The 26,335-nt window shown below is 56.9% G+C and overlaps 1 protein-coding gene across 6 annotated transcripts in view; it reads right to left on the bottom strand.

Annotated features, from left to right (window-relative positions):
- Positions 1-2,775: 2,775 nt before the first annotated feature.
- The window catches only part of CRHR1 (corticotropin releasing hormone receptor 1), a 51,955-nt gene continuing 28,395 nt past the window's right edge, over positions 2,776-26,335 (bottom strand). For 2 of the 6 annotated variants that reach the window (XM_029212485.1, XM_029212484.1), the window contains 10 exons: positions 21,493-21,612; positions 9,587-9,693; positions 8,682-8,802; positions 8,322-8,475; positions 7,970-8,030; positions 5,548-5,620; positions 5,198-5,334; positions 4,825-4,960; positions 4,596-4,637; positions 2,776-4,093 (listed from right to left, as the gene is read on the bottom strand). In XM_029212485.1, the coding sequence (XP_029068318.1) occupies positions 3,953-4,093; positions 4,596-4,637; positions 4,825-4,960; positions 5,198-5,334; positions 5,548-5,620; positions 7,970-8,030; positions 8,322-8,475; positions 8,682-8,802; positions 9,587-9,693; positions 21,493-21,600 (1,080 nt within the window). In that variant the 5' untranslated portion in view covers positions 21,601-21,612 and the 3' untranslated portion in view covers positions 2,776-3,952. Of the gene's footprint in view, positions 4,094-4,595; positions 4,638-4,824; positions 4,961-5,197; positions 5,335-5,547; positions 5,621-7,969; positions 8,031-8,321; positions 8,476-8,681; positions 8,803-9,586; positions 9,694-16,790; positions 16,877-21,492; positions 21,779-26,335 lie in introns of those variants that run through there. The other 4 variants (XM_029212481.1, XM_029212482.1, XM_029212483.1 and 1 more) reach the window with 4 other exon arrangements.

Raw genomic sequence — 26,335 nt, 5'->3', positions numbered from 1 at the left:
GGCTGGTTTCGTCTTTGCCTGGGACACGTCCCCGATCTGAATCCCCGAGGCCTCCTCGCTGTCTCCTCCCCGCAGAGCTGCTTTATCAGTCCTGGCCTCCCCAAACCCAAATCCAGTGACTTCAGTCCACTGATGGGGTAGAAAGAGGCCTGGATGTGGAGCCAGAGACCTTTGATCTCAGGGGGAGTCGCTTGGCCTCAGTTTTCTCAGCTGTAAAATGGGCTGGTTCTGTTCCCTACTTCCGTGAACGCTATAAAGGATTTTGTGGCTTGCAAAGCAATCTACAAATGTCCTCAATTAATTATTATCTGCATTCCAAAACCTCCCTCCCTCCTCGATCTGCACCCTCTGCCCTGACTTCCGGTCCCAGGGTGTCTGTCAGGGTCCCAGTCTGGGTCCCATCAGCAGTAGGGGGACTGAGGAGGCCTTGCAGGGGTAGCCGAGGACCCCAAAGCAGGGGCTATACCTTCACACTCAGGGAGGAGGGAGCCAGAACTGGAAAACCCAAACCCCACAGGGTGGTTTTTCCTGTACTGGTGATCTGTGCCCATGAGGGAGGGACCCAACGAGAAAAGGGCCCAGGTGGGGGAACTTTTAGGGAACTGCAGCCTCTGAGTGTGGCATGGAGAAAAATTCTTTTTTTTTTTTTTTTTTTTGTGGTACGTGGGCCTCTCACTGTTGTGGCCTCTCCCGTTGCAGAGCACAGGCTCTGGACATGCAGGCTTGGTGGCCATGGCTCATGGGCCCAGCCGCTCCATGGCATGTGGGATCTTCCCAGACCGGGGCACGAACCCATGTCCCCTGCATCGGCAGGTGGACTCTCAACCACTGCGCCACCAGGGAAGCCCCTGGAGAAAAATTCTTCCCAGCTTGAGAGGGGCCTGTCCCGCAGTGATCCCCACCCTGCAGCTGCTCGGCTCCTTCCCACAGTGGGGTGACATGTGTGTCTGTTGGCCCATCACACAGCCACAGCCCCAAGGGACCTCCCTTCCCACCCACCCACAAGTCGAAGCTCAGGGCAGAATGACTCAGAAATCCCATCGGGGGCCTGCCTTGATTCCTGCCCTGCAGCCCATGGAAGGGTTAAACTCGGCACACCTGCCCCTGGCAGGAGGGGCTGCAGTTCTTTGCAGCCCAGTTGTTTCCAGCTGTGCTGCAGCAGCCCCTCTACCCTTACAGTCTCTGGACGAGAGGGATCCTGAGGTTCATCTGAAACAGCGCCCATGGCTCAGGGACCCCTTGTGTCTTCTGTGATGAGCCCCAGCCTCGCCTTGGATGTCCTCCCACAACCTTCCAGAGCCGGCAGCTCTGAGCTTTGCAGGCTGTGTGGCGTACGTCCTGGGGGTGCTGCTCGCCTGCCCCTGCCCACAGAGCTGAGAGCACAGTAGGCATGCGAAGGGTGCCCATCAGCTAAAACAGCCTGGAGGCACAAGCAGGAAAAGGGGCACCGCCCCAGCTTGGCCCCTTCAAGACCCCTTGCCTATAAAACCCCCTCACAGTCGCCCCCAGCCCCTCTCAGGCTCCTCTGTCCTTGGGATGCCCCCAGCCCCCCACATCCCAACATTGTCCATGAAATGCCTTGCTTTCTCCCTTCTCCTTCATTGGGTGGAAGGCAACGTTGAGAAAGGCGCCTCACTTGTGGCCATTTGAGACTCAAGTCACTTCCGGTCCCCCTTGTCAGCTAGGACCCTTTGTGCGGCTGTCCCACCCCAGCTGCTCTGGAAGCTGTCAGCATATCTCCGTCTTGGTGCCCCTGGTCCTATTCTCATGGCTTCCTCTGCTCAGCTGGTCCCCCCATCTCCCTCTTTAAGGGGACAGCGCTTGGGGAGTTAGCAGAGCAGCGTACCCCACATGGCCTTCAGGGACACCCCCAGCTCCTCCCTCGAGGAGCAGTCAGATCCTCACCCACTGGACCTCCCCTGCCCCAGTCGAAGCTGCGGGGCTCCCAGCACCGCGGTCATCTGTCTGTCCTGGTGTCCTGATAGCACACGCACCCGTGTGCACATGTGTGCGCATGCACTCGTGCATACACACACACCCCTGCGTGGCCCTCTTTCCGGGTCAGAGACTCAGAGGCAAGGCCCGGGCCTGAGTGTGTTGGGTGGAGCGTCTGTGCCCCAACCACCTCCTGCCCCGAGGACGTGGCCCACGTTGTGCCCGGCACTCTCCCGGACTCCGCAGGAGGTGCAGGGATTTACTGTCCCCCAGGAGCTGGTGGATACACATCCCTGGCCCCTCAGGTGGGACGGCGCAGGTGTGGGTCCCACCCGGCTCTCCCAGCTTCCGCAGCAGGACTGGCTGCAGCTGCCCACGGTGGTGGGCGTGTGCGCCCCTACCCTGGAGTTGGTTCTCGAAACCTTGTCTCTTGGTATGCTTCTGGGGTTTCCATGCTAAGACAGCATTCAAGCCTGTTCGGCCTCCCCTGCTTCCTAATTCCTTCCTGTTCCCAGCTTATCTCCTCCCCTGGGGCTGGGACACACTTCGGTCTGGTCCCTGTGCTCAAGCTGTGCCCGGCCCGTGGTGTCCTCCACCTTCTCCCTACAACTCGCCCCCTTACAAAAGCTGCCCTTACCTGGTCCCCACAGACCCATGCCCTTCTCCTAAGTCCTCTCCTGGACCTCAGGGGCTCCCCTAGCGCCCCATCATTGGCGTGTGTCTGAGTGCCACTGGTTCCCCAACCACACGGTGACCCTAAAGGCTGAAAGTGGCCTCCATTTCTTTGTGGTACCCTCCCTACCCAGCCCTAGCACATACCAGGCTTCACAAGTGCTGGTTGAAAGATAAACATTATTATTTACACTAGCCACCCCCATCTCCCAGCCCCACTCCCCCAAAGCCCTGCTCCGGCTGTCCAGTATCTCTGGATGTGGCTGGGTCCTTACCGGGGTGTAAGCGGTCAGCTGGCTGGTTGCCCCAGGAGCCACTTGTCCTGCTCTGGGGAACTTGAGGCGGGGGGGGGGGCTGAGTGCCCCACACGCTTCTATCTTTGCTGAGTTAATGATGCTTCCCAATGAGGTCATCCAAGGGCCACAGGGTCCCTTTGACCAGCAGAGGGGTTGCCCCAGAGGCCAGGTCACTGAAGACAGCAGGCTGGGTGGCCCCCAGTATTCTCTGCCCCTCAAAGGGAGGCTGGCTTTGGCTGGGGCACACACTGGCTTTTGCTCAAGGACACTCTGTCACCCTCCCACCTCCCCATCATCTCACGAAGGGGGAGACACCTGGGGCAGGAGGTTAAGGAGGGGGAACCCATGTGGGCTGTGCGGTAGTAAAGGTCCAAGGGTGCGAGGCAGCGAGGCAGGGCATTTCTGGTGGCAGCGCAGCAGGGTCACACGAATTTCCGGTGGCTTGGGAGGATTTCGGTGACGTGGCCTGATGTCTGACGATGCCGCCTGACTTCTAACAATGTCAGCAGGGCTTCTGACAACACGGCCTTGGTTCCCAGTGGTGTTGGAAAGCACTGCTAAGGCCTGGAGGCATCATCACGGTGGCTTGAACGCTGTCACAAGAGTTTCCCATGATTCTCCTGGAGGAGTGGATGGCCCCGCACAGTCGCTGAGGACATCCCGGGGTCTCCAATGGGCTGCCATCTTGTGCTCTGGAAGCAAACACCTCTTGGAGGGACCCACATGCTGCTTTGGATTCCCTGCTCTCCATCTCCACTCCATTTCTGTTCCATTCTTGGGACAAAGGGGAGCCAGAGGCCCTGGGCCCAGCGCAGGCCTATAGGTTATCTTCCATTCATCCCGTGGCCCAGACTGCTCTCAGAGGCCTGGAACTCCTGCTCAGCTGGGGGTGCGGGAGGGGCCTCCCGGGCTCTCAGTGCCAGCCAGCTACTCCTGGGGGCACAGGGTGTGGGAGAGAGCTGGTCCCCTCCACAGACAGGGTGGCCAGCTGAGCCTGGCGACCATCTCCCCAGCCATGGATCTTGGGGGCCACTCCACAGCCCTCCAGCTCAGACTGCTGTGGACTGTTTGATGCTGTGAAAGCTCACACGGGTGGGGGAGGTGGGGATGGACATGGCGCGGGCCACGCGGGCGCGGATCGAGTGCTTGTCCTGCCATCGGTGCCACCTTTTCCGGATGGCAGAGCGGACCTGCGGGCACAGAGCAGAGCATAAGGGCTGAGCCGGGGTTTCAGGACCCCCCTCCCTCCCCCAGGGCTCCACAAGCAGCTATACAGGGGAGCTGTGCACAGGGGGCCACGTCGGAGGTGGCAACATTCACATCATCAACATTGTTGATTTGCATATTTGTTAGGACAATTTTCTCAAGCGCTCTGAGCAAAGGGTACCTTTCTCAAATCCACCCAAAGGTGCCATATGGCCTTTGCCATGAAGAATCTCTACCCTCAACCCATACACATTTCCTGCCCTCAACCTACATACACCCCTTGTCCCAGGGCTCAGCTTCCTGGTTTTCAACAGCCCATTTCACAGACTCATTGATGAGACTGGAGCCCCGGCTTCTGGCTCCCACACCTACTGCCTATGAGAGCAAAGAAGTGGGCTTGCCACCTCGGGCAGGAGGAGGCTACGGACAGTCTCTGGTCCCAGCAGGGCTCCTGCCGTCCTGAGTCCTGGGGCCCCAGGTCCTTACCTCGCTGTTGAGGAAGCAGTAGAACACAGATACGAAGAAACCCTGGCGTGGAGGGAGAAGGTGGGTCAAGGGACGGGGGCAGGTGCGGCCCCATCCAGCTTTGGGGCTGACCCCTTTCTGTCCCCAGGCTCCCACTCCTCCAGGCCCCTGCCTGGAAGAGTTCCCACCCGAAGAGGTGCAGGGGACAGTCAGGGCTGGAGCGAGGGGCTGGGGTGGGGGACGGCTGTACCTGGAAGGATTCCAGGAAGGAGTTGAAGTAGATGAAGACGACCCGGGAGACCTCGTCCTCCCCGGGGTTCACGAAGAACAGCATGTACGTGATGCCCAGGAGGGGTAGCAGCACCAGGGTGGCCTTCACAGCCTTCCTGGGGTGGGGCAGGTAGGGGGGGAGGCCCAGAGTCACAGCCCACCCGGGATGGGGCTGGGGCCTCTGGCTTGGTGAGAAGGACCGGGTCTGGGGGAGGGCTGTAGCAGATCCCTGGAATGTCTGAGACAAGGGGATCTGGGGTTTCAGGAGGGACTCTCAGGCCTGGGGGGACACCCTGGGTCCGAGGCTGGGATCTCTGAAGCGCCCCATGTGTGGGGGAGGCAGGTCTGGTTACCTGTACTGAATGGTCTCAGACGTGGTGGATGCCCGGAGTTTGGTCATGAGGATGCGGACGATGTTGAAAAGGAAGATGAAATTGATCTGTAATTTGACACACGGTGGGATGGCCTGGGCATGGGTGTGTGCAAGATGCTGGAGGGAAGGTGGGGGACAGGGCAGGGACTCAGCTGTCCCAGGTCTGGTCTCTGCCCCCTTGCTGCTCTCCCTCCACCTTCATGAGCCCTTATATATTCCTGGCCCTCTGCCCGCCACTTCTAGGTAGAGGGATCCTTTTAGTCCACTGTAAGCCTTGCTTGCCCCTCCCCACTGAGCCCCTCTCTCCTGTCCCCCTACCCAAGTTCTTACCAGCAGGACCAAGATCATGGGGCCCTGGTAGATGTAGTCCGTGTACACCCCAGGCCTTTTGCCAAACCAGCACCTAGAGGGCCACAGAGGTGAGAGGAGGAGGGTCACCTGGGTCCAGTTCAGTGGCATGAGGGAGGAACAGTGCTTGGCCAGGCCAGGACTGGAGCCAAAAGCCAGGATCTGGGTGCCTCAATTCCAACCCTGGCAGAAGGTCAAGATAGCTTTCCATCTGCAGAATGGATAGCGTCCTTTGAGATGTAAAGCTGGAAGCAGGCACTGTGGCAGGGAGGGGGATTGGGGAAAAGACCACTGAATAGAACAAGCATGGGTCCAACACACACTGCTCGCCTCAGTCCCCACTGTGTCTCTGGTGCATGCCCACGAGGGGGGCCTTGCCCTGTACATGTCATGCAGTGACGCTCAGTAGCTAACAATCTCTGAATTTGTTTAATGGCAGCCTGAACGACCCAGAGGCAGAGACTCTAAGGTTCCACCTGTCGTGAGAGGCAGACTTGCTTTTCGTTTTCTTGAGTTTCCCTCCAGCAAGATCTAGGGAGCTCTGGGGGGTGGGTTGGGATGAGGCACATAGGAAGTCCCATGTCCTTGTGCAGAGACGATGGACCCTCGGGCATGCAGATCCACAGTACTTAGATCTCAGCATGCTTCCATAAACAATAAACTGAGATTTTTTTTTTTTTTTTCCGGTACGCGGGCCTCTCACTGCTGTGGCCTCTCCCGCTGCGGAGCACAGGCTCCGGACGCACAGGCTCAGCGGCCACGGCTCACGGGCCCAGCCGCTCCGCGGCATGTGGGATCTTCCCGGACTAGGACACGAACCCGTGTCCCCTGCATCGGCAGGACTCTCAACAACTGAGCCACCAGGGAAGCCCTAAACTGAGATTTTTATGTGAAACCTCTTGACTTTTTCAAAGTTTGGAAGCAATTCAAGTTTTCAAAAGACACGGGGCAGACCAAACGCAAGCTGTCCTGGGGCCAGGTCCAGTCCTTGGCCCCAGAGCCTGCAGTCTCTCTCAGGTCTCACACCTGGATCCCTTCTGCTGCAGTGTCAGAATCTTACCACAAGGTGGAGCTCCAGAGACGCTCAGACCAACCTTCCTCTGTGCTCAGCCACCCTTTTTGCTCCAAGATGTGCCCAGACGCACACACTGGGCAGCTTTTTGAAACCTGTTCTTCCTTCCCTGCTCACCTTCACACCTGCAGGCACAGGCTCCATCGCCCAGGATTTACAATGCTCCTGTTCTGAGACCCAGGCCACCATTCTGGAATCACTGCCAAGCCCTCAGTCCTGCTTGTCAGCTGCCCCCCCACTCCCAGTTCAGGCCCCCATACCACCGGCTGTGCAAATGCAGAGAGAGCCAGCCAGGCTGGGCTGGAGTCAGGAGGGATCACCTTGATCCTTCCTAAACGTGAATATAATTTTCCAGGCTCCTTGTCAGGGGTGGAGAGGAATAGCCATGGTGATGGAGGCCACCTGGAACCCCAGCCAGACAGTGGGTTCCTGAGAACACTTTGGCAAAGAAGATCCTGGCACCTCCCCTGGCCATCTATGTCCACTTTTTCTGCCTCTCTTTTTCAGTGGTTCTCCATCTTAGCTTCATATTAGAATCACCTGGGCAGGTTTAAAAAATCCTGGTGCCCAGGCCACACTCCAGACCAATAACATCCAACTCTCTGGAGGTCAAACCTGGGCATCGGTACTTTTTAAAGCTTCCTGTGTGATTCTAACCCAAGCCAAGGCTGAGAACCACTGCAGCGGAAGTGCAGTTTTCAGGGGTGATTGGGAACACCTACTTTCATTTAAGAACAGCCCCTCAGGACTTTAGAGCTGGAAGGAGTCTCTGAGATTGTCTGGATCAGTTCCTATTAAGTCAATGGAATCGTTTGTTAAAACAAGTCTTTATTAATAGAAAACATTTATATGACATTTACTATGTGCCAGACTCTAAATGCTTAACATATATTAACTCATGTCATCCTCACAACACTTTGAGGGAGGCACTATTATGAGGATGCCCATTTTACAGATGAGGAAACTGAGGCACACTGTAGTAACTAGCCCAAGGTCATAAAGCTACTTAATGATGGGAGCCACAGTTCAGAACCTGGGTGGCTGGGCTCCAGGGACTGCCAGTAACCTTTTGTTCCGCCTGTGGTGAAAGCCCGAGACAGATAAAAGAGCCTGGACCTGCCCGTCCAGCCCCACCTCAGGCAGAACGCTGTTAGGGAGAGTCAGTTTGAATCTGACCCCCAGCACCCTCCCTGTGTGGATGAAGAAACTGTGGCCCTGACAGGGAAGGTGACATGGCTGAAGGTCCCTGAGGAGCATCAGGCAGAGCGGGGCTGGAAGCCTGGATCTCGGGGCTCAGGGGGCCCCGAGGACAGTGAAGGGGAGGTGACTTACTTCTCATTGTCGTAGTACAGCTTCCCAATGGCCCAGGCCACGATGATGGGGAAAGGCACACCTGCGGGAGAGACCGGCTGTCACAGGGCCTGTCGGTGGAGTCTGGGGGATGCAGGCCTGGAAGACCCCACAGCGGCCCAGGGCCTAGAGGCGGGCAGGGCCTCCCCAGGTACTCACTGGCCTATCATGCCTCCTTTAAGATGCTCCCATCGTCCCTGCCCCCCAAGTAGCGGCGGAGGGCTGTGTGCACACCCCACCACCCTAACCTGGCCTCAGTCTCAGGCCCCCAGCCGGCCGGTCTGAGTGTGGGCGGGGAGAGCACGGCGGGTCAGGGCGGGGGCGGCCCGCTCACCCCAGCCAATGCAGATGAACATCCACTTGCGCAGCCGGTCGGTGGAGTACGTCAGCACGATGGCTGTGTGCAGGTAGCAGCCCTCGCCAAACATCCAGAAGAAGTTGGTCACGTGGAAGTAGTTGTAGGCGGCTGTCACCAGCCTGCACCAGCCCTGCCGCCCACCCCATCAGAGGTGATGATCAACCAGGGAGGGGGATGGGAGGGAGCAGCCTGGGGCCTCCTCCCGGCAGGATGGGGCACCCCCCAGGATCCACTCCTGTGCTGTGGGCTCCAAGGCCGGGCTCCAGTCCCTCCTCTGCAAAGGCAGCCCCACCCAGACCCTTCCTCTGACCCTGGGCCTGCCCCTCCAGGACACACCACATTGCTCTGGTGGACTTCCGGGCTCATGGTGAGCTGGACCACGAACCACGTGGCGTTCCGCAGGATGAAGGCCGAGATGAGGTTCCAGTGGATGATGTTTCTCAGGCACCGGATGCTCCTGTGGGCAGCAGGGGAGGGTGGGCGACAGGCGGAAGAGGAGGAGAGAGGAGATGATGGCTAGGTCACCAGCGTCACTCCAGCCCAGATGTATGAATGCGGAAACCGAGGCTCCGAGCAGGGCGGGCTGACTAAATCACACTGGGACGTGGCAGCAGCGGCTCTCCTGATGTCCCACAGGCCCCTTCCTAACTGTGGTCCACCCAGACCTAAGCTCCGGGGCAGAGCCTGCCACATGGCCAATGCTGAAGGGACCAGGGGCTGCTTGGCTGCTAGGGACGCCCCTTCTCCCATTAGCACCCTTCCCTCCCTGTAGCTCCAAGTTTGAGGCTCAGAAAACATAAAAAGCCTCCAGCAATAGGCCTCCCTCCCAGCTTTCAGCCCTGATGCTCAGCCCCTGCTGGCAGCCCCCATTCCTGGCACAGACCTGGCTGGCACTGCCACCTGCATCCTTGGCAGTTGTGCTGGGCCCAGGCAGCTTCAAACCCAAAGTGGGCTCCACCTTCCTGGTCTCCCAAATGGGTGCAGCCCAGCCTGGGTGTGGGTGACACAGGTGAGCCTGGGCTTTGGCCATCCCCCTCCCCTCTGCAGTCACTGGGCAGGGTTGCAGAAATGACCCTGCCAGAGGTTCCAAGAGACCTGGGACATGTATATCTGTCACCTGCTCCCACTGAGGTGAGGGAGCTGGACTCCCCTAGCCCACCACTGCCTCCTGTATCTTACTTCTCCCCGCTGCTCAAGGCCTGGGGGGGCGGTGGCGGGGGACGGTGCCAGGGTCTCCTCACCTGAGCCGCAGAAATAGGACAAAGGCCACCAGGAGGGCTACCAGGGAGATGCAGTGGCCCAGGTAGTTGATGATGACGGCAACGTGGTAGTGTACTTTGCTCTTCTTCTGAGGCAGGAGAGAGGGGCAGAGGTGAGGCTCCTTCACAGCTGCGCCCGTGCCCACTGGATGTGCCAGGACAGCCCACCCCCACAGGTGCCTGGGACAAAGTGGACCATGATAACAATAGCTGTCCCTTCCGGAGCCCCTGCTATGCGTGAGGTGTTGCCCTACAGCAGTGCCGTCCAATCTGAGTCTACGTCTGTCTGTCTGTCCTCCAATCCCATGCTCTGTGCACTGCTCCGTGCTGTGGGAAAATTGTCAGTTAACTTGAATCTCCACAGCACATAGGGTTCCCCACCCCGTGTGCACAAACACGCATGCACGGCTCACGGATGTTCTCTCATGTTCACGTTTCCGTTCAGTCCCAACACCAGATGGCCCTTGTGGTGCAGACCAACCCTCTAGGACTTCTCTCCTCCTCCCATTTCTGAGTTGAGCCACCATGTTCTCCATCACCCCTAAATCCCTCCCGCTGCAGTTGAGGCCCGCTCCTCTCAGCGAGGAGGGGAAAGGGCAGTTGCTGTGGGTTAGCATCCACAGAATCATTAGAAACCATAAACAACCTCTCTAGGCTCTATAACTTGCTTCCCGAGTCCCACCCCTGGCCCAGGGGGTCTGCTTGAAGTCAGTGGGGTCCTCTCCCAGGACTAAAACAAAGTTCCCAATGTTATTACTTAATTCATTTCATACACTGATGGAAGCTGGGAAACGCGGCAGGCCCCTTTCCAATCAAAGTTCGCTCCATGAGTGTGGAAGCCCTGCCGTTTACAGAGTATTTTCTTTCCTTTTTTTTTTCTTTTTGGCCGCACTGCGCGGCTTGCAGGATCTTAGTTCCTCGACCAGGGACTGAACCCGGGCCCTCGGTAGTGATGAAAGCTAGGAGTCCTAACCACTGGACCGCCAGGGAATTCCCTACAGAGTATTTTCACATCTGTTATCTTCTCAAACCCTCAAGGCAACACTGGGGGAAGAGCCAGTAGGGGGTCTGTACCTTATTTTGCAGAAAAACAGGCCCCAAAGTACACGGACTCGTTCAAGGTCACTCAGCTTCAAACCACCTCTCCCCTTCATGTGCAGATTGACAAGTGAGGCAGAAGACGGGTCCCGACCCCATGAGGGTGGACTGGGGTCTCCAGGGCCCAGCTCTCTGCAGACTCCTGACCCCGTGAGAGCAAAGGCCCCCTTCACCCTTTTGTAGGCCCCAAGAGGGCAGGGCCTAAGAGCCAGAGTGTGGCACACGGTGGAGCGCTGGGAAATGTGTGTCGAGTGCAGGAAGGAAAAATGGATGTTGGAAAGGCACTGGCTTTTGCAAGGGGAGGGTCCCTGGTAACCCCTCCCTCCCTCACCCTTTCCAGGTTCTGGGGTGGGGCATGGGCATGATGATGCCCGGAAACTGGCAAGTATTCAGAAAAAGACAAGCTCGCAGGAGACTTGTGCACCCTTTCAGAGCCACCAGAGCTCCTGGCTCTCTGTGGACCCTCCTGTCGGAATTACAGAATCCACGGGCATCAGAACTGGTCCCAAGCGATGGAGTCCAGCCCTACCCATCGTCCAGATGAGGAAACTGAGGCCTAAACTCACCCACCCAAGGACAAGGGGTGCACCTCTGAAGCAGGACACCTAACAGGCATCTGAGAAGGGGTGAAGCCCTCGCTCCCCTGCTCTCCCCAGCCCCCGCTCTCCCCCTTCTGAAGGGGCATCCTCACCGAAGAAGCTCTGAGGCCCAGGCAGCTCTGTTCTAGGGGCTGGTTTTCCTGGAAAAAGCTTTCAGGAACATGACAGGAAATCACATTAGCAGCTCGGGCTCTGGAGCGCTGAGACCCAGCGAGGTGCAAATGGCAGGTGGGGAGAGAGGGCGGGAGGGGCAGAGGGTATTCACTGCCATCATATAAACGCGGGGGGCGGCGGGGTAGCATCTCTGAGTGCCTGGCTGTAGATGCCAAGTCCAGAGACTCCAGCAGATATGCACACATCCAGCCTGTCTGGAACTGACATTTAATTTCCTCTTATTAAATTTTCCACAAATCCATGCTGCAAAGCCCCTGGGTAATGGCAGAGTCTGTGGAGCCCAGAACGGTGTGATGCCCCAGCTTCATACACAGGCCCAGGTGGGCAAGATGAGCAGAGTACGCAGGGAGGCCCTTCAGTGCTCCCCACAGCAGGCCGAGCCGGGGTCCTTTGGTTTGGGGTGGCATGAGTCATTTATTAAGCACCGACTGCATGCCGGGCACCGCGCCGGGGGCTTTACAGACATCACTGCTTTTCTTTCTCACAACTGCCCTCTGAGAGTGTCCTTCTGTCCCCGTTTCTCCAGGTGAAGGGGCTGCATAATCGGCCCAGCATCGGCATCCAGGTCTGCGTGGCCTTAAAGACCCTCCTTCCTCTGTTCCCGCGGTGCATTTCTTGGGGGATAAGCAAGGACTGAGAACAGAAGCATTGTCTTCGTCCTGGGCCCAGAGTTCTCAGGGAGCTTCTACGGGGAGGTGGGGGGCTCATGAGGGGTTTTCTCCACTGAGGCTGAGCGGGGAGAATTGGGCCGAACCATGCGGGGGACCACGTTTGCCTGACTCCTCGAGCTGCAGGGCCCAAGCTGGCTCCCAGCCCTGCTTCTCCGCTGCCACATCAGCCCGATGCAAGGCAGCTGGGGGGTTGCGGTGCAGCAAGAGCCTGAGAAGACTGCTGGAGAGGTGGCCGTGCCACCCCGAGAGATGACCGGCATCACTAGGAGAGACGGCCAGTCACCCCCAAGAGGCGGTCGGTGATACCCTGAGGGGTGTTCAACGATACCCGGAGAGAATAGCCGGCAACATCCTAAGAGACACCCAGTGACACCCTGAGAGACGGTCAGTGACCTCCTGAGAGAAAGCCACCGTTAACTGCAGAAGCAGCTGGGATGCCTGAAGGTCACACGGACACAGCCAGTCCCTGGGGACCTGACCAGCACTCTGTCCTTGTCCAGTCTGGAGACCAGAGACTGGCAGGTAAGTACCCCGAAGAGGGTGGCACCGTGTGGTACTGGGCAGAAGCCACTCCTCTGCACCCTCACGACCAGAATCCAATAAGTAATTCTGACCAGACTCTCTGCAAGGCACACCTGGTCCCAAGTGGTGGCAGTGTCAGACCTGTCCTGATGCCTTTTCAGGATGGCATGATGGGTTCTCCCCGCCTGGTCCCCACTGCTTCAGCCTCTCTCCCACCTCCATCCACCCCGTTTTGAGGCTCTCCCTCTCCACCTGGGTTTCCTGAGCTACTCCCTCACCCCACCCTGGGCACTCCAGCCCCTTGCTTCCCCAAAGTGTGGTCCCCAGACCAGCAACGTCAGCATCACCTAGGAGCTTGCAGAAATCTTAAGAAATGCAGAACCTCAAGCCCCGCCCCAGATCCACTGAGTCAGAATCTTCATTTTAGCAACAAGTCCAGATGATTCCTAAGCATTCCAGAAGCCCTGGTCGAACCAACGCCCTCTGCGAGCAGTGAACGCCGGCCCACGAGCCCACACTCCCAGAGCCCCTTTTATGTCCCATCAAAGTGTGTGCCCTCCCAGGATGTGCCGGAGGCCAGGGCTCCCCGAGCTCAGCAGAGTGTAGGGGAGGGAAGCAGAGTGTGTGCAAGTGTCAAGGGAGCGGTGGGGGGACGGGAGAGCTGTCTGGGGCAGTTTGGGGTGTCTCTGCAGTGGAGGGAGACAAGTGTGTGTGTGGGGAGGGTGCAGGCTGGTGCCGGGGTGGGGGTCACTGCAGGGGCTGGGCCATGCATGAAGCAAGCTCCCCGGCTGGGGGCCTGCCCCCTGCTGGTGATGGCTGTGGGCAGGTCTCCTCCCTGGCCTGGCCTCTGGGCGCCCTCACAAGTCTCATTTCACAGGCAGTGGTTCTGCGAATCCATTTTCTGCAGCTCCTGGGGCGCTGATGCTTCATTAGGGCTGAGTCCGGGCCCAGAGCTGAGAAATCGGCTGCTCGGTTAATTGGCGACATTCCTTTTGCTCTTTCACAGTAGTTCCAGGAGGGGACGGGGAGTCTTGGGAATGGGGAGGGGTCTGGCGAGGCTGGGGGCTGGCAGAAGGGGATGGCATTTTCACTAATTAACTGATTACCCAGAGTGCTAGGCAAAGTGGCCAGCGGGGGCTGCCGGGGAAAGGGTGGGCGGGGCATCCCGGGTCGGGGTGAGCCCTGCAACCAGACGAATGGGGGTGCCCGTGACCCCATCGGGGGTGACCGATGGTTGGTGACCCCTCCCAACCATCCCCCCTCCCTGCTGAACACAACAGCCTCCCCTGAGCTCAGGTGATGAGGCCGAGGTGTGGCGGATAGATGGAGCGCCCTCTACAGGCCAAGATGCAGGCGGACACCGCCCTCCCTCCCCCAAGAGGCAGACTGAACTGCTCTCCGGCCTTTTACAGACGAGGAAGCTGAGACTTAGTGAGGCTGAGCTACCTGCCCAGGGTCACACAGCACATGTGTTGGAACCAGAATCCAAACCCCTCCAAAGCCGGTGCTGTTCCCGTTACACTGCCTAAGAGGGGCCTGATGAGAAGCTGGTGCCCCCTAATCCGCCTTCTCCCCCCAACCCGCTGGTGGAGACAGGGAGAGACCCCAGTCCAGGCAGAAGGGGTGGGAGCTGCAGAGTGGAGAAGGGCCTCTGCCCCTGATTCTGTGAAGGGTGTTGGGCGCAAGGGGGGCTGCTGAGTGTCCCCCGTCAGCCAACTAGAAGGAAGGGGCTTAAATTAGAGCAGGAGAGATTTGGGGGCCTGTGAATGTCCTCTGACATTCAGGAGGCTCCAATGCAGGGAGGGAGATTGAAGGCAGCTGTGACGTCTCCAGCTTGGTGATGTCCAAGGAGGGGACAGACGCCCGCTTCTCTGGGGTGGGGGAGGGGTGTCCATCCTAAGGCAGGAGGCTGGCGATCTGACCTCCACTTGGAGACACACAGTCAGCCTCAGGCCCTGCAGACCCAGCAGGACGATCAAAGCGCAGGGTGGGGTGCGACGGAGGGGCTGCAGGCTTCTTGCCTTAGCTGTGCTCCCCGACGCCGTCCCTCTCCGGGTGTGAACCGCGGTCCTAAGAGCCGCAGACAACATTGACCCGCCTTTCCCATCCTCCTGCCTCCTCTACTGTGTGCTAGGTAAGGAGTTGCCCACTCCGCTGTGTGCTAGGTAAGGAGTTGCCCACCCGAGCCCATCTCTTCTGGTTCGACTACGTTTCCCAATATGGGAACCTTACTTTCCTCCCCCAGTCCAGGTGGATGCCTTCCTCCCCAGCCCTGGACTTCTGGGGTTGGCTCACCATGTAGATGCTTAGCAACCTGGGGGCTATCTTTGCTCAGGTCAAGGTCACTGGGGAGCTGGGCCAACCCACCCGGCCTGGGGTGGACCATATGGCCTGGCCTGTGTGACATTAGATGCCAGGAAGCCTCTCGCCCTGCATCCCAAGTAACTGTTTTGTCTGCCAAAGCAGAACTACTAAAGAGCGTGTCATTCTTTTGGGCTAAGCACTGCCCTACCTTTGCAACTTCTACAAGGTGACAGCAGAGCCCCAGTATCTCAGTGATGTGAGGCCAGGCAGCCTGGGGGAGCGGCTAACCAAGGCATGCGTGGGGTGGGGGGGTGGTGGGGGGATGGGCGGAGTGCTAGGTGGGGAAAGCTGTTCTCCCACCATCAACCTCACTGCACACCAAGTACCTGGTTCTGGGCAAAGGGAGCCACCTCCAAAGCCCCGGGGTCCAGGCTCTGACTCACGCTGGCTGTGTTACCTTGTGTGAGTCACTCCCCCTTTCTGGGCCTCAGTCTCTCTCGCTGTAAGGTGAATGGGTTACCCTAGATCAGAGTTTCTCACTTTTCCCCCATCACCCCTCCCCCACACTCCCCCCTGCACTTGTTAAAAATACAGATTCCCAGGTTGTCCTTGGAGAGTTTGATTTATCGGATGTTGGGTGTAGCCCTGTATTTGAACAAGCGCTCGGGATGATTCTTATCCCCAGGCAGATCAAGATGGGATGGAGGGTCTCCAAGGTCCCTTCCAGTTTAGATCTTTTAGGCACTGGAATTCTTGGAACTGCCTAGACCAGCCCCTCTCTCCCACGCCCCAGCAGCCTGGGGCCCTTGGACAACTGGGGGCATCTCCCATCTGCCCTTTCCTTTCTGCTCACTCCTTCTTCCCTCTCCATGACCCCCACCTTCCTCAGCACCCACCAAAGGGGTGGGTGGAGATGTAGGGGAGGAGACAAGGGGGACGGAGGTAGCAGCAACACAGAACGACAGATATGCCCGTGCGTCTGCCAAACATCACCCTTAAAAGATTATTCATTGCGGCACTGTTTGTCATAAGCAAAGATGAGAATAAAGATTCGTTAACTAAGCTATGGAACATCTGTACAATATTATGCAAATGTAAAAAAAAAGAATGAAGATGCTCTTTACGTACTGATACGGAACCATCGCCAAGATGGATGGTTATATGAAAAAAGCAAGGTGTTGAACGAAGTGTATAATATGCAACGTTTGGGTGAAAAACAAAAAAGAATATATATACATAATTGCTTGCCTATGCAGAGACTGTCTCTGGAAGAACTCCTAAGAAACTGGCAAAATGGTGACCTCTGGTGTGGGAGCCCAGTGGCTGGGACAGGGCTGGGAGGGAGATTATTTTGTTTTCCCATTTGTACCTGTTGAATTTTGTATTGCGTCTAAACAACGTCTTTCTCAAAAACATTTAAATATTTGAAAGGCTCTTCAAGGGCTTTTTCCAGCTCCATGGCTCCTCCCACCCACATCCCGGATTCGAACGCAGGACCCTGGCTGGACCTGGATGTGTCACTCCAGTGGGTGGGGTGGACAACGGATGAGAACCGGTCCCAGTGAGCTAGGAAGGAGGGAGGGAGGGAGGGAGACTCAACTCGCCGCTGTCAGAGCCTGCCCGCTGCCCTCTGGCCTCACCCTCCCTTGAGGATGCCCACTCACGGGCTGGCCTAGTTCTGGCTCCCCAGTTGGCTTCTCTCTGCAGGGCAGAGACACCAGCCTCTGGCTCTCCCATCTGACTGGCTGGTAGCAGGCGCAGAGCCGTGCTGGGGGCCCAGGCCCAGCCCTCAACAGGGTAGCTGGCTCGGAGCCTCACCTCCTCGCTAAGGATCTCCTGGCATTCCGAGTAGTTCACGCGGGCGGCCCAGGTGCCATTGGCCAGGCACTCCCGGTAGCCGTTGTCTGGAAAAAGAAGAGAGTCAAAGTGACCCGTGGCTCCTCTCCCAAAGAGTAAATGAGCATCTGTCCGTCCATTCGACTGTCCATCTAACCGTCCTTCTGGGCCAGCACAGGAGCCGGCTTGCTGGGGGGCTCTGGGGTGAAGCTGGGGGGAGGGGCTTTCTTACTACTTCCACCTTCCTGCCTCTTTCTGCCCACTGGCCCCCCACAGAGGTACAGTGGTGACCCCAATGCATGCCCACGGGGCCATGGCTCTGCCCACCCAGGCTGGCACAATCATGCCCACAGGACTGGCCCACGGGCAGAGGCCTGACCAGCTCACCGGGCCATTTCCTGCTTCCTTGCAAGCCCTTATGTGGGGCAGATTACACGGTGTGCACCCTTCTGAGAAATCTCCCATTTTGGGGTCTCACATGGTAGCAGTGTCTCACGGGGGTGGGGATCACAGGGCAGCTGTTAGGGAAGGTCCCCAGGGTGGCATTTCCCTACGGCAGGCCTTATGTTGGAGGGTCACGTAGTGGGAGCATCCATGGTGGAGGTCTCTCGGGACAGAAAATGACAGGTGGCAGGAGATGGGAGATGTGCTGGGGGATGTCATGGGAGTGGGTCTCGTGTAGCAATTATTTCGTAATTAGGATCCGCTCCAACTGGCTCCCAGACTGGCACATGGCACTTGGGAAAAAAAGGCAGGAATGTGGCCCGGGAAGGGGTGGGGGGGTCCAAGCAGTCATCAGCCTGGAAGCCAGAACGTGTCACCTTCTAAGGAGATTGGGAGTTGCCTGTGGTCTGAACTGAGGCCTGGCTTCAGGGCTCTGGGACACCCTCCTTCCTGCCCACCCCCCGGGGACACCAGGGCCCTGAAACCCAGTAGGGTGGGGTCCAAGGGAGATTCAAATCTGGAGTCTTTTCTTCTTTGCTGGCGGAGGTCATCCTGCTCCACCCTGTACCCCTCTCAGGCATCGGTAGCTCTAAATATGTTTCCCTGAGTAAATTCTGGTCCTGACACCAGGAAGCACTGGCTGGAAGAGCCTTGAGCCATTTCCACCGGAGCCCCTCGCCTGCTGCAGCCTTTCCATGGCTCACACTGACCTTCACCTCACATCACCCCCCAGCAGGGCCGAAGGAGGTTGCGGAAGCTGCTTGAGTCCCAGTCCCAGCAGTGGCAGAGCGCCACGAGAGAGGCAGAACGGGGGCCCCCACTGCGTGAGTGCCATCGGCCAGCTGGCCTCTCAGGACCCTCTCCTAACGTGTAAGAGGAAGGGCTGGACCAGCTGATCCCCAAGAGGCCGTCCAGCCTGGGACCTGCCTCTCTGCTGGCAGCACCACACAGGAGGGAGAGGATGGGGTGGGAGGTGGGTTTGCGGCTGCCTCCCCAGGAGAGGCAGCCCCAGCCTGGCCTCCAGGGCTGCCGGGCTGAGACCTCCTCTCTAACGCTGCCCCCCGGCCCTTCTGCCGAGAGGCTGTTCTCGTACAGCACACCGGTAGGGAAATGAGGCTAAATGGATTTTAAAGCTCTGCTCAGCTTCCCTGCCAGTGGACCTGAGTCTCGGCAGAGTTGAGCCCTTGGGCAGAGTTGAAGATGCTGCCCATTCCCTCCTAACTGCTGAATGAGGAAAAAGCTACCAGAGGGCTGAGGGCTCAGTGGCTGGGGTTTCGGGGACGCCTGGGGGGAGGCACGTAAGCAGGGGAAACCAGTGTGTCTGCCATGGACGGAAAGTGCCTGGGACCGAGGCTGCTCCAAAGTGTCTTCAAAGAAAGGGACTTGGGGTCAGAGATCTGGTGCGAAGGGGCATGAGGGCAGGGGTGGGAGCTGCTGTCTTAAGAGAGGCAGTATACTGTAGTGTTCCGAGCTCTCCACCCAGACAGCCTGGGTTCGAATCCTGCCACCAGCTGCCACTAGCTTTGTGTGTGAACCTGGATGAGTCCCACAACTTCTCAGCTTCCTTATCTGCAAGACAGAAATGGTCCTAACAAGGGTTCCTACCTCAATGGTTGAGGGGCATTTTTAGCTGACATGTACAGGGTGCTTGGAGCTCTACCTGGCATGTGGTGTGAGCTGTTATTCTTACCATTATTGTCTCGGAGCTATATTTCTATAACCTTACCTAAGATTCAGAACATGTCGCTTGTCGCTATCATAGGGGGCACTGGCGGGGATTCCGGGAGGCATCCCCTTGGCTTAAGCTCCCCTTTGAATCCCATAGGTGGGGCAGGAGCCTGGAGTCCTTCCCAGGCCGGGTCATAGAGGGAGCAGGCTTACAGGAGGCGATCCTGCAAGAAAACAGGCCCAACAAGCCGCGAGTCGTTGCCAGGGAGGAGGTGACTTCCTTGTCTTTAATTGCTGAGCTGAGCAGTCCTCCTGGAGAGTCACGGGAAAATGGATATTTTGGGAAATGCTTCCCATTCCTTTGAAGATCAGATGCAGTGGGAAGGAGGCCATTAAGGGGAAGGCCTAGAGGCCCTGGCAGCACCTCGTCGGTAAATGAATTAAGTAGCGCCTAACGATTAGGTACAATTCTGGGTTCCCAGTCGCTACGGAGTACACGGGTGTTCCTCATCATTCTGGCACTGGGGGCACCTGGAAAGGGCAGTCTTCCAGCCCTGCCCCCACGTCAAGCGACCATCACCTCTTCCATCTCCTCTCCTGGGATCACAGAGGGGAGCGCAAGGGAGCCGAGAGAGCACCTCACCCAAACCTCCCACCACCCATCCTGAAGGTGGAGAAACTGAGGCCCGGGGAGAGCCAGTGCAGAGGGTTCCTTACCCAGGGTACAGGTGGAGCTGGGACTAGAACCCAAGACTCCTGGCTTCTACTTACGGCAGGGCTGCCCAATTGAGTTATATGTGCCCAGGCACTAAAGGTTTATTCGGGGCACGTCAAGACACCTTCGGGGACGAGAGTGGGGGTAGTTCATGGGGAGTGGCCAGGACCGGCTGCAAAGGTAGGCAGGACTGTAGCTAGCGGGTGGACTTGACTGTGGGGGCAATGGGGACCCACAGAAGGGCTGACTCCAAGCAAGGGTGTGACAGGGTCAGATGAGAAACTAAGGCTGGAGATTGGGGTACCCTGTACCGGGGCAGTGGCATTGGGGATGGAGGGCAGGGAGGGTCAGACATGAGACTCACTTTGGAGGTGGAATTGCCAGGACCTGGTGCTCTGGTAAGGGGACTTGGGGGGGTTCCTCCTGGAAGCAGCCCTCCCGTGCCCCAGCAAGCACCAGCCCTAACGCTGCCTTTCTCCGGGGAGCTCCAGGACAGGGCACCCAGCCGGGTGAGGGGAACAGCCGGAGGGCTCTGGCTCCCCAGTTCCGGCGCTGCCTCCAAGCCTGTGACCTTGGGCATTTTTAGCCTCTTTGCCTGCATTTCCAACTACGATGGGCCCAAGTTAGAGGCTGGCAGGATACACAAACTCTCCTTTAGGTCCTTCTGCCCTCCCTCCTACTTGCATTCTCCCCACACCTCCTCCAGGCTTTCTTCTCCTCCTGGGGTCCAGGGTGCGGTTGCAGACACATGAAGCTGCATGGTCTGGCTCTTCCAGCCTCCCGCCCAGTCCCAACACCTCCCCAGGGCCCTCCCACCCCTCCTTGGCTGTGGCCCCCAACCCGAACCCCATTAATCCAGCTGGTAAAAAAAAAAGAGAGGGGCAAGAGAAGGAACTTGGGAGTTCTGAGCTGGACAGAGTCTTAAGAAGCCATGTCATCGAGCCTTCTCCATCCTCAGATGAGGGGCCAGAGGGCCATAAGAGAGGAAAATTGTGTTAAAGGTCACAATTGGTGTCTGTGGTCACCCTCTGTCACCTCTTGGTGGGGCTCTGAGCTCAGGCCCACCAGACCCCAAGGGCCCACCCAAGGAACCCCCCACCCTCCCCTCAGACAGCTCAGGGCCCCTGGCCTGCAGCTGTTGCTCTCTTGATAAGCAGGGGTTGTGAGGCATTGACAGGGGAGAGCAAATTAATTCTGAGGGTGACAGGTGGCATAGCAAGAAGCCGCAAAGCCTGGAGGTGGAGGCTCAGGGCCCCAGGGGAGCAGGGTGTTTACATGGGGATCAAGTATCTGAACAAACCCTGCCCGGGGCAGTCGTCTCCCACCCCCACCCCACCTGTGGGCCTACGTGCAAGGACAAGCCCCCTGCCTACGGATCTAAAACTCTGAGTCCCCCCATCTCGTGGCTGGAGGGCCCAGGATAGGCCTGGTATCCTCTCTGAGCAAAGTTAGGGCTTTCTGATGATTTCTGCCCTACCTCATGGCTCATGCCAATGTTAACCCAGCTTGTCAACTGCAGAAGAAAGTGTCAGACAGACCCGGATGCAAATTCCAGCTTCACCTCTTACCAGCTGCTGACCTTGGGCAACTTCCCTAACCTCTCTGAGCCTCGGAGGCCTTAGTTATATAACATAGTCACATGTAGCATCTTCCAGGGTATCGTGAGCATCAGTAGTAATGAGCAGAATACCCAGCAGAGCACAGAGCTGGCCACTGGTCAATGGCGGTTGTACCCATGAATGGCATTATTATTATTATCATTGTCATTATTATTTTCCCCACCTCCAACAAGTCCCAAGCTCTCCCCATCCTGTCCCACCTCCCAGGAGATGGTCTGCCCTCCACGGGCTCCCTTACTTGTGGTGTTGTAGCGGACACCGTAGAAATAGGCAGGGCAGGGTCGAACCACCAGCTGCCCTGCGGGGCTCTGGGGCCAGCAGGTGCCAATGAGGTCCACGGATGCATTGCACTGCAGTCCTGGGGGCAGAGACGGCTGGTGAGGCAGAGCAACATCCCCACTGCAGTGTCCCACCCCCCTCCCCACTGGGCCACATTCACAAGCCATCTGGGGACAGGACAGGAGCAATGACCCCAGTGCAGAGATGAGCTCCTTTTCTGCAGAGGAGACACCAGGGAAAGGAATCTGAATTTGATGCTATGGCACTAGGGAGACAATGTGGGTTCTGGAGCAGAGGAGAAACAGATGGCTGGAGGTGGTGTTAAAAGTTGAGATCCTGGCTGGCATTTAAAGGAAGGCTGGACGTGCTCCAGGTCCCCTGCTCTGTAGCCTGAGGACACTTCTCTTGGCCCTTTACTTGGACCACAGCTCTTAGAATTCACAGCCTGGGACTTTCCTGGTGGCGCAGTGGTTAAGAATTCGCCTGCCAATGCAGGGGACATGAGTTCAATCCCTGGTCCGGGAAGATCCCACATGCCGTGAAGCAACTAAGCCCATGCGCCACAACTACTGAGCCTGCGCTCTAGAGCCCGCGAGCCACAACTACTGAGCCTGCATGCCACAACTACTGAAGCCCGCGTGCTCGAGGGCCTGAGTGCCGCACCTGCTGAAGCCTGCACGCCTAGAGCCCGTGCTCCGCAGCAAGAGAAGCCACCACAATGAGAAGCCCACGCACTGAAACAAAGAGTAGCCCACACACTGAAACAAAGAGTAGCCCCCACTCGCCGCAACTAGAGAAAGACTGCGTGCAGCAATGAAGACCCAACACAGCCAAAATAATAATAAATAAATAAATAAGAAAAAGAAAAAACCCACATTTAATATTAAAAAAAAAAAAAAAAATTCACAGCCTAGAATGGCTCGGAAGAGACCCAGCCAACCCCTGACCCAGTTCCCTCACATGTCTCTAGAACCAAACCACATCTCTTCTGGACCTGCAGGGAGGAACCAGCTAAAGGAAGCTGGCCCACCTTCCAGCTCACCTGATAACCACTTTTACCGAACATTCGTGCTCTGGTCTGTGCTGGGACCTAGGAGAGGACTGACTGAGAAGGGGACCATGGAGAAAAAAGGGAGGGAGACACCACGTGGGGGAGTGGAAAGGAATCAGTAATCTGGAACCCTGGCTTCAGACTGGGCTCTGCTACTAATTTGCTGTGTGATCGTAGGCAAGTCTCTTGCCTTCTCTGAGCCTTAGTGTTTTATCGATAATGAAGTAGTTGGATCTGATCAGAAATTCTTAATCTCAGTCCACTGGAAGCTTTAAGGGTTCACAGAGACTTTGAAATTAAATGAAAAATTTGTCCTATACATGCAGTTGGGAAAGGCACCATGGCTTTCATTAGATTCTCAAAGGGGTCTGTGACTCAGAAAAGGATGTAAACAACTGGACTAGAGAGAGGATGTCAAAATCCCCTTCCAAATGTTTGCCCTTAATTAAGAGCTTTTTGGAGTGGAGTGTGCGTGTGCATGTGCATGTGCGTCTGCGTGTGTGTGTGTTGGAGCAGAGCTGAAGCCACAGTAACACTTCTGGGAAGGTGGGGGGTTTTTGGTCTCCAATGGGTGGGGGCTGGGCTGAGGACAGTCCTGGCATCCCTCCTGATGCTGCCCATTCTTTCTCTGCCTTTCCATGCCCCTCTCCTCTCAAGGCTGGCACACCAGTCCTGTGGAGACCCAGTGTGTCCATCACGATGGGAGAGGTTAATAACCTGAGACTGGCCATAGAGTATACAGACAAGCCAGGGAGAGCCATGAGCCAATGAAGGGGTGGCATTTTCAGTCCAGGGCATCAGCAGCTGCCAAGCCCTGGCTGGGGCCCGCCTGCCATCTCCCCGCCCCGCTTAGCCTGTGCCCAGTCTCTCAGGAAACAGCATTGGGTTAGACTGGCATCCTTTACTTGCTGGATGCAGGGCAGTGCTGAGCAACACTTGTACCAAATTCTGGTTTTTCTTTCTAAGCAAAGCTATTCATAGGATGTGTGTGCAAATCTGGGCTCAAGGGCCAAAGGCTTCGAGGCTAAGTGGTTTAATTGAAAGAGAAAGAAATCTGGATTGGGGCTTAATGGACACGAGGAGACGGCCAGCTAGGCAGCAGGGGTGGGCCAAGCCCTGGTGCTGTGCCACAGTGGAGCCTCCACGAATGACATCACAGAGAGGTGATGGGGGTAGGGGAGTGAGGAAATCAGGTTGAGATTTTAGTCTGCCATGGGTCATGCCAGTCGTGCTGAGCCTGGAGGAGGGGAGAAACGGAGGCATGTGGCCGTCAGGAGGGAGGGATAGTATTACGGACCGTGCTCTGCTTCTCCAAAGGCCTTCTTCATGTATTTTGTTTGCTCCTCATTCACCCTGCAATGTCATTATTCCCTTTTTTTTGTTTTTAATTTACAGATTCATTATTCCCTTTTTACAGATGAGGAAATTGAGGCCCAGGGAAGTAAGTGACTTGCCCAGGGTCGTGAGTCAATGAGTGAAAGAACTAAGACTCATAACCAGGTGTTTGGGACTCTACATCGAGTGTTCTTTCTATTACAGCACATTGCTTGCCAATAAAGGGAGGAGAACAGTCAAAGAGGCAGCAGGGAAAGGGGGCAGTATTTACTGAGGGCTGACTATGTGCCAGGCACCTGCCAGGTGCTTTACATATACTATCTGACTTCATAACCTTCCTCATTAGGTTGTTCATTCACTCACTCATTCACATTATCTCCTGAGCTAGGCACTGGGAGATTAAATGGAATGTCACAAGTGGTGCCTGGAACTTGCCTAAGGCCCACTCTCAGTGTAGCATCTGCCCTCCCTCACTGCGCTCTCTCTCCTGCCCTGGAAAGTTCCCCAGAGTCCTTTCGGAAAAGAACAGAGGGCAGGGCAGGACTGGGCACCAACCACAGCCAAGACCAGGCCACAGCCAAGGCAGGGACCGGCTGCTGAGCCAATGGCCCTCCTGGTCTCAAGGACCAGGTACCGGCCAATGCCCAGAGGCCTGACCCCACCCACGGCTGGTCGGGAATATGCAGGTGGGAATGGGCAGGGTAGAGCTTTCTGCCTCTAGTCCGTGGTACAGATTAGGATTCCATACCACCTACTATGGGTCTCACACCATCTGCCAATGTGGGTGCTAATTCTCCCTGTTTTACAGATAGGAAACCTGAGGCCGAGAAAATTGCTTATCCTTAGTCGCATAGACACTAAGAGGCAGAATTGGGTTTTGACGCCTGCCCAGGGCTCTTCCCACTGCACCACAGCGGTCCGCAGTCTGGGCAACTGGCCTTCTCAGCATTTGGGTGCACGGGTCTCTGTGTCCTGGGTTCCTCCGGTAGTGCCTCCCTCTCTCCCTTCCTCCCGTCCCTCGACGCTCACAGAAGGCTGCGTGGAGGTGGTGCGGGGGAACACTGCATCAGACATGACCTTTACATGAAGAGCCCAGAAAATCCTGGAGGGAATGAAAGTCTTGGTGCGAGACGGGAAGAAAGGGAGAGAGAGGCTGTAAGAATGGAGAAGAGAAACTAAATGCAAGCGGCCGGGGGACAACGCTGCCCCTCCCTCCGAAAGAAAAGGCCCCCGTGTGCTGGCCTGGGCTCCAGAGACTGGGGGGGCGGGGTCCGAGGGAGAGAAGAGCCAAGCAGGGGTGCGGCCTGAGGCACAGGGCCAATCAGGAGCGGCGACCGGGCTACGACGCGCAAATACAGGCTAGAAAGTTCTAAGCGGAATTGGCCTCTTGGTTTTAGGGAGTAGACGGACAAGAGAGAGGTAGGGAGGGAAAAGAGGAGGAAAGGAAGGGTGTACGGGATTTGGGGGTCCGGGGGAAACGGCCTTTGTTGAACACTACTCTGTACCAGGCAATGTGAAAGGCACTTGATGAAATTCATGCCACCCATTCAATTCACTCCATCACTCTTTGAGGAGAAGAAAAGCAGGGAGGGGACAAGGGGAGAAGGAGAGAGGGGGAGAGAGAGGAAACAGAAGACAAAAGACACTGAGAATAAAACAGGGAGAAGCAGACAGAAAGCCAGGAGAACAAGGTACAGAGAAAAATAATTTCAGAGGTGCTGTGGGTGGGGAGGGACTGGATTTCCTAGTTGGGAAGGGGAGAAGGAAGGAAAGGAAGTCCTGGTGTCACTCAGCATGGGGGCTATAAGGACCTAGAGGTCAGGGCTGTTGGACTGTGATTCTCCAGGTCCCACTGATACAAATGTGCAGTCTCTCCTGCTCTCCTGGGGGATATGTTCCCCCTTGGGTAGCATAGCTCTGGGCTGAGGAGCACTTTGGACCAGAGTAAACGAGCCTTGCAAATAGCCGGGTAGATTCACCAGCCAGCAGCACGAAGCCCGAGTTACTATTAGGACCCAACTCCTCCCCATGCAGACCGGTCACCAGGATCCCCTCCTGGTCAGTAAAGTAATAGGTGGGGAGAAATAAAGACTTTGCTCTTTACTCAACAAGTTTTACTGACTACCTAAAAAATGTTTTAGGAGCTGAGGATACAGTAATGAATAAAATAAATGCCCTGCTGTCAGAAATAGAGACACAGATGTAGAGATCAAACGTACAGACACCAAGGGGGGAAGCGGGGTGGTGGTGGTGGGATGAATTGGGAGATTGGGATTGACATATATACACTAATATGTATAAAATAGATAACTAATAGGAACCTGCTGTATTAAAAATGCCCTGCTGTCAGTCTACGGGGTTGGGGGTTGGGGTTGTGTGTGCAGACAGACAGACGTACCTGTTAACCAGTGAGAGA

This window comes from Monodon monoceros, unplaced genomic scaffold (assembly GCF_005190385.1).
Source record: "Monodon monoceros isolate NGI ecotype Baffin Bay Population unplaced genomic scaffold, NGI_Narwhal_1 Super_Scaffold_9, whole genome shotgun sequence".
NCBI classification, from domain to species: domain Eukaryota; kingdom Metazoa; phylum Chordata; class Mammalia; order Artiodactyla; family Monodontidae; genus Monodon; species Monodon monoceros.
The sequence above is the reverse complement of the archived record's forward strand: the minus strand, read 5'-3'. Positions and strand labels throughout refer to the sequence as shown.